This window comes from Rhincodon typus, chromosome 14, assembly GCF_021869965.1.
Source record: "Rhincodon typus isolate 14 chromosome 14, sRhiTyp1.1, whole genome shotgun sequence".
Classification (NCBI taxonomy): domain Eukaryota; kingdom Metazoa; phylum Chordata; class Chondrichthyes; order Orectolobiformes; family Rhincodontidae; genus Rhincodon; species Rhincodon typus.
Window position 1 is genome coordinate 477,829 of NC_063345.1, and position 6,304 is coordinate 484,132.

Consider the following 6,304-nt stretch of genomic DNA (forward strand, 5'->3'; position numbering starts at 1 on the left):
GAGCCTTATACAGCCTCAGCAGTACATCCCTGCTATTGTATTCTAGCCCTCTTGAAATGAATGCTAACATTACATTTGCCTTCCTAAATGCTAACTGAACCTGCATGTTTACCTTAAGAGAATCCTGAATTTGGACTTCGAAGTCTCTTTGCCCTTCAGATTTCCAAAGCCTTCCCCATTTAGAAAATAATCTACGCCTCTATTCTTCCTACAAAATTGCATAGCCTCACACTTTCCCATGTTGTATTCCATTTGCCGTTTCTTTGCCCACACTCCTAGCCTATCCAAGTCCTTTTGCAGCCTCCCTGCTTCCTCAACACAACCTGTCCCTTCACTTATCTTTGTGTCATCTGCAGACTTAACAACAATGCCCTCACTTCTTTCGTCCATATTGTTAATGTATAACGTGAATAGTTGTGGTCTCAACACTGACCCCTGCAGAACTCCAATAGTCACTGGCTGCTATCTCGAAAAAGATCCCCAATTCTATGCCTACAGCCAATCAATACCTTGCCCCTAACACCATTGGCTCTTATCTTATTTAGCAGTCTCCTGTGTGGCACTTTGTCAAAGGCCCGGAAATCCAAATAGATCACTCCCACTGGCTCTCCTCTGTGTAACTTGCTCGTTACCTTCTCAAAAAATTCAAACAGATTTGTCAGGCATGACCTCCTGTGATGAAGGCAGCTGACTCCGCCCTATTTTAGCCTGCAGTTTCAAGTTCTCCGCAGTCTCATCCTGAATAATGCATTCTCAAACCATACCAATGACCGAGGTCAGGCTAACCAGCCTATAGTTTCCTGCCTTGTGCCTCCTTTTGTTCTTAAACAGGAGTGTGACATTAGTCATCTTCCATTCTTTGAGACCCTCCCTGACCCCAGTGATTGTTGAAAGATCACCACCAGTGCGTCTACAATCTCCTCAGCTATCACCTTTAGAACTCTAAGGTATGGTCCATCTAGACTGGCTGATTTATTCACCTTCAGACCTTTCAGCTTCCCCAGCACCTTCTCCTGAGTGATGGCCATTAGACCCACCTCTGTCCCCTGACTGACCTGAAGTTCTGATCTGCTGCTGGTGTCTTCCACCATGAAGACTGATACAAAGTACCTATTCAGTTCCTCCACCGTTTCTTTGTTCCCCAGTTCTACTTTTCTAGCCTCATTTTCCAGCAGTCCAATGTCCAGTCTTGCCTCTGTCTTACCTTTATATATCTTTAAAGATTCTTGCAATCTCCTTTTATATTACTAGCTGACTTATGCTCATTTTTCATCTTCTCCATCCTTATTGCTTTTTTGGTTATCCTCTGTTGGTTTTTAAAGGCTTAGAACATAGAACATAGAACATTACAGCGCAGTACAGGCCCTTCGGCCCTCGATGTTGCGCCGACCCGTGAAACCAATCTGAAGCCCATCTAACCTAAACTATTCCATTATCATCCATATGTTTATCCAATGACCACTTAAATGCCCTTAAAGTGGGCGAGTCTACTATTTTTGCAGGCAGGGCATTCCACGCCCTTACTACTCTCTGAGTAAAGAACCTACCTCTGACATCTGTCCTATATCTATCACCCCTCAATTTAAAGCTATGTCCCCTCGTGCTAGCCATCACCATCCGAGGAAAAAGGCTCCCACTGTCCACCCTATCTAATCCTCTGATCATCTTGTATGTCTCTATCAAGTCACCCCTTAACCTTCTTCTCTCTAACGAAAACAGCCTCAAGACCCTCAGCCTTTCCTCATAAGACCTTCCCTCCATACCAGGCAACATCCTGGTAAATCTCCTCTGCACCCTTTCCAATGCTTCCACATCCTTCCTATAATGCGGTGACCAGAACTGTACGCAATACTCCAAGTGCGGCCGCACCAGAGTTTTGTACAGCTGCAACATGACCTCATTGCTCCGAAACTCAATCCCTCTACCAATAAAACCTAACATACTGTACGCCTTCTCAACAACGCTATCAACCTGGGTGGCAACTTTCAGTGATCTATGCACATGGACACCGAGATCTTTCTGCTCATCCACACTACCAAGAATCTTACCATTAGCCCAGTACTCTGTATTCCTGTTACTCTTTCCAAAGTGAATCACCTCACACTTTTCCGCATTAAACTCCATTTGCCACCTCTCAGCCCAGCTCTGCAGCTTATCTATGTCCCTCTGTAACCTGCAACATCCTTCCGCACTATCCACAACTCCACCAACTTTGGTGTCATCCGCAAATTTACTAACCCATCCTTCTACGCCCTCATCCAGGTCATTTATAAAAATGACAAACAGCAGTGGCCCCAAAACAGATCCTTGCGGTACACCACTAGTAACTGAACTCCAGGATGAACATTTCCCATCAACCACCACCCTCTGTCTTCTTACAGCTAGCCAATTTCTGATACAAACCGCTAAATCACCCTCAATCCCATGCCTCCATATTTTCTGCAATAGCCTACCATGGGAAACCTTATCAAACGCTTTACTGAAATCGAAATACACCACATCAACCGCTTTACCCTCATCCACCTGTTTGGTCACCTTCTCGAAGAACTCAATAAGGTTTGTGAGGCACGACCGACCCTTCACAAAACCGTGTTGACTATCCCTAATCAAATTATTCCTTTCTACATGATTATAAATCCTATCTCTTATAATCCTTTCCAACACTTTACCCACAACCGAAGTAAGGTTCACTGGTCTATAATTACCAGGGTTGTCTTTACTCCCCTTCTTGAACAAGGGGACAACATTTGCTCGTCTCCAGTCTTCTGGCACTATTCCTGAAGACAATGACGACATAAAGATCAAAGCCAAAGGCTCTGCAATCTCCTCTCCAGCTTCCCAGAGAATCCTAGGATAAATCCCATCCGGCCCAGGGGACTTATCTATTTTCACACCTTCCAGAATTGCGAACACCTCCTCCTTATGAACCTCAATCCCATCTAGTCTAATAGACTGTATCTCAGTATTCTCCTCGACTACATTGTCTTTTTCCTGTGTGAATACTGACGAAAAATATTCATTTAGCACCTCTCCTATCTCTTCGGACTCCACGCACAACTTCCCACTACTGTCCTTGACCGGCCCCAATCTTACTCTGGTCATTCTTTTATTCCTGACATACCTATAGAAAGCTTTAGGGTTTTCCTTGATCCTACCTGCTAAAGACTTCTCATGTCCCCTCCTGGCTCTTCTTAGCTCTCTCTTTAGGTCCTTCCTGGCTAACTTGTAACTCTCAAGTGCCCTAACTGAGCCTTCACGCCTCATCTCTACATAAGCCTCCTTCTTCCTCTTGACAAGAGATTCAACTTCTTTAGTAAACCACGGTTCCCTCGCTCGACCACTTCCTCCCTGCCTGACAGGTACATACTTCTCAAGGACACGCAGTAGCTGTTCCTTGAACAAGCTCCACATTTCAATTGCGCCCAGCCCCTGCAGTTTCCTTCTCCATCCTATGCATCCTAAATCTTGCCTCATCGCCTCATAATTGCCTTTCCCCCAGCTATAACTCTTGCCCTGCGTTATATACCGATCCCTTTCCATCGCTAAAGTAAACGTAACCGAATTGTGGTCACTATCACCAAAGTGCTCACCTACCTCCAAATCTAACACCCGGCCTGGTTCATTACCCAGTACCAAATCCAATGTGGCCTCGCCTCTTGTTGGCCTATCTACATACTGTGTCAGGAAACCCTCCTGCACACATTGGACAAAAACTGACCCATCTGAAGTACTCGAACTATAGCGTTTTGCAGTCAATATTTGGAAAGTTAAAGTCCCCCGTAACAACTACCCTGTTACTTTCGCTCCTATCCAGAATCATCTTTGCAATCCTTTCCTCTACATCTCTGGAACTTTTTGGAGGCCTATAGAAAACTCCCAACAGGGTGACCTCTCCTTTCCTGGTTCTAACCTCAGCCCATACTACCTCAGTAGACGAGTTGTCATCAAATGTCCTTTCTGCCACCGTAATACTGTCCTTGACTAACAATGCCACACCTCCCCCTCTTTTACCACCTTCCCTGATCTTACTGAAACATCTAAACCCCGGAACCTGCAACAACCATTTCTGTCCCTGCTATATCCATGTCTCCGAAATGGCCACAACATCGAAGTCCCAGGTACCAACCCATGCTGCAAGTTCACCCACCTTATTCCGGATGCTCCTGACATTGAAGTAGACACACTTCAAACCACCTTCCTGCCTGCCGGTACACTCCTGTGACCTTGAAACCTTATTTATGACCTCACTACTCTCAACCTCCTGTACACGGGAGCTACAATTCAGGTTCCCACCCCCCTGTTGAATTAGTTTAAACCCTCCCGAAGAGCATTAGCAAATTTCCCCCCCCAGGATATTGGTACCCCTCTGGTTCAGGTGTAGACCATCCCGTTTGTAGAGGTCCCACCTACCCCAGAATGAGCCCCAATTATCCAGGTATCTGAATCTCTCCCTCCTGCACCATCCCTGTAGCCACGTGTTCAACTGCTCTCTCTCCCTATTCCTCGCCTCGCTCGCACGTGGCACGGGTAACAAACCAGAGATAACAACTCTGTTTGTTCTAGCTCTAAGCTTCCACCCTAGCTCCTTGAATTTCTGCCTTACGTCCCCATCCCTTTTCCTACCTATGTCGTTGGTGCCTATGTGGACCACGACTTGGGGCTGCTCCCCCTCCCCCTTAAGGATTCCGAAAACACGATCCGAGACATCACGGACCCTGGCACCTGGGAGGCAACACACCAACCGCAAGTCTCTCTTGTTCCCACAGAATCTCCTATCTGTCCCCCTAACTATGGAGTCCCCAATGACTAATGCTCTCCTCCTCTCCCCCCTTCCCTTCTGAGCAACAGGGACAGACTCTGTGCCAGAGACCCGTACCCCATGGCTTACCCCTGGTAAGTCCCCCCCCCCCCCCCAACAGTATCCAAAACGGTATACTTGTTTTTGAGGGGAATGGCCACAGGGGATCCCTGCACTGTCTGCCTGTTCCCTTTCCGTCCCCTGACTGTAACCCATGTACTTTTTTCCTGTACCTGAGGTGTGACTACCTCCCCGTAACTCCTCTCAATTACCCCCTCAGCCTCCCGAATGATCCGAAGTTCATCCAGCTCCAGCTCCAGTTCCCTAACATGGTTTCCGAGGAGCTGGAGTTGGGTGCACTTCCCGCAGATGAAGTCAGTGGGGACACTAGTGGTGACCCTTACCTCCCACATTCTACAGGAGGAGCATACAACTGCCCTAACATCCATTCCCACTGTTCTGAATTCCCAAACAGACAAATAAAAAAGAAAACTAGTAGCCTTACCAAATCAGCACTCAGAACCTTTTGTTTTGGTTAGAGGAGGAGGATGGGTGGGAGACACTACCTAGATAGGCTTCCCAGTATGTTGTTTCTTCCTTGTAATGAACTTCTACTGTGCCTCCTGAATCTCCCCCAGAAACTCCTGCCATTGCTGCTTCACTGTCTTCCCTGCGCAGCTGCCCTTCCAGTCAACTCAGGCCAGCTCCTCCCTCGTCTTCATAGTTACCTTTATTCAACCAGTCCAGCTCGTCCCTGCCTCCCTAACCTGTTCTTCCTCCCACCTATCCCCTCCTCCCATCTCAAGCCGCACCTCCATCTCCCACCGACCAACCTCATCCCGCCCCCTTGACCTGTCCGTCCTCCCTGGACTGACCTATCCCCTTCCTAACTCCCTACCTACACTCACCTTTACTGGCTCCATCCCCGCCTCTTCGACCTGTTTGTTTCCTCTCCACCTGTCCTCTCTTCTATCCCTCTTCTATCCGCCTCCCACTCTCTCCCTATTTATTTCAAAACCCCCTTCCCGTCCCCCTTTTCTGATGAAGGGTCTAGGCCCGAAACGTCAGCCTCTCTGCTCCTATGATGCTGCTTGGCCTGCTGTGTTCATCCAGCCCTGCACCTTGTTGTCTCGGATTCTCCAGCATCTGCAGTTCCTACTATCTCTTTATTCAATTGTGATTCTGTTATATCCGTTATATATGCCTTTGCTATCTCCTGATTTAGTTTCTTCCCCACATCTGACTGCTGCTAGGCGTCTGTACACAACTCCCATCAGGGTCATTTTCCCTTTGCGGTTCCTCAACTCTACCTACACGGATACTACACCTTCTGACCTTATATCACTTCTTGGTATCGATGCCAGTGATTCTGTGGCAATTTCTACTTTTCTTTCAGATCTTCAGCATCAGCAATTCATTGTTTTGTTTCGGGTATAGAGATAGGATATGTTATTGTCATATCATTGGCTTTTGATAAGCTTCTACAGTGGAGTTTAGTGTAATGAT

General features: G+C 47.1%; 1 protein-coding gene across 1 annotated transcript in view; it reads right to left on the reverse strand.

Moving 5' to 3' along the window:
- Positions 1-1,216: 1,216 nt before the first annotated feature.
- The window catches only part of LOC109911555 (integrator complex subunit 6-like), a 6,285-nt gene continuing 1,197 nt past the window's right edge, over positions 1,217-6,304 (reverse strand). The window contains exon 3 of the mRNA XM_048605246.1: positions 1,217-1,306. Coding sequence (XP_048461203.1) covers positions 1,217-1,306 — 90 coding nt within the window. The remainder of the gene's footprint in view (positions 1,307-6,304) is intronic.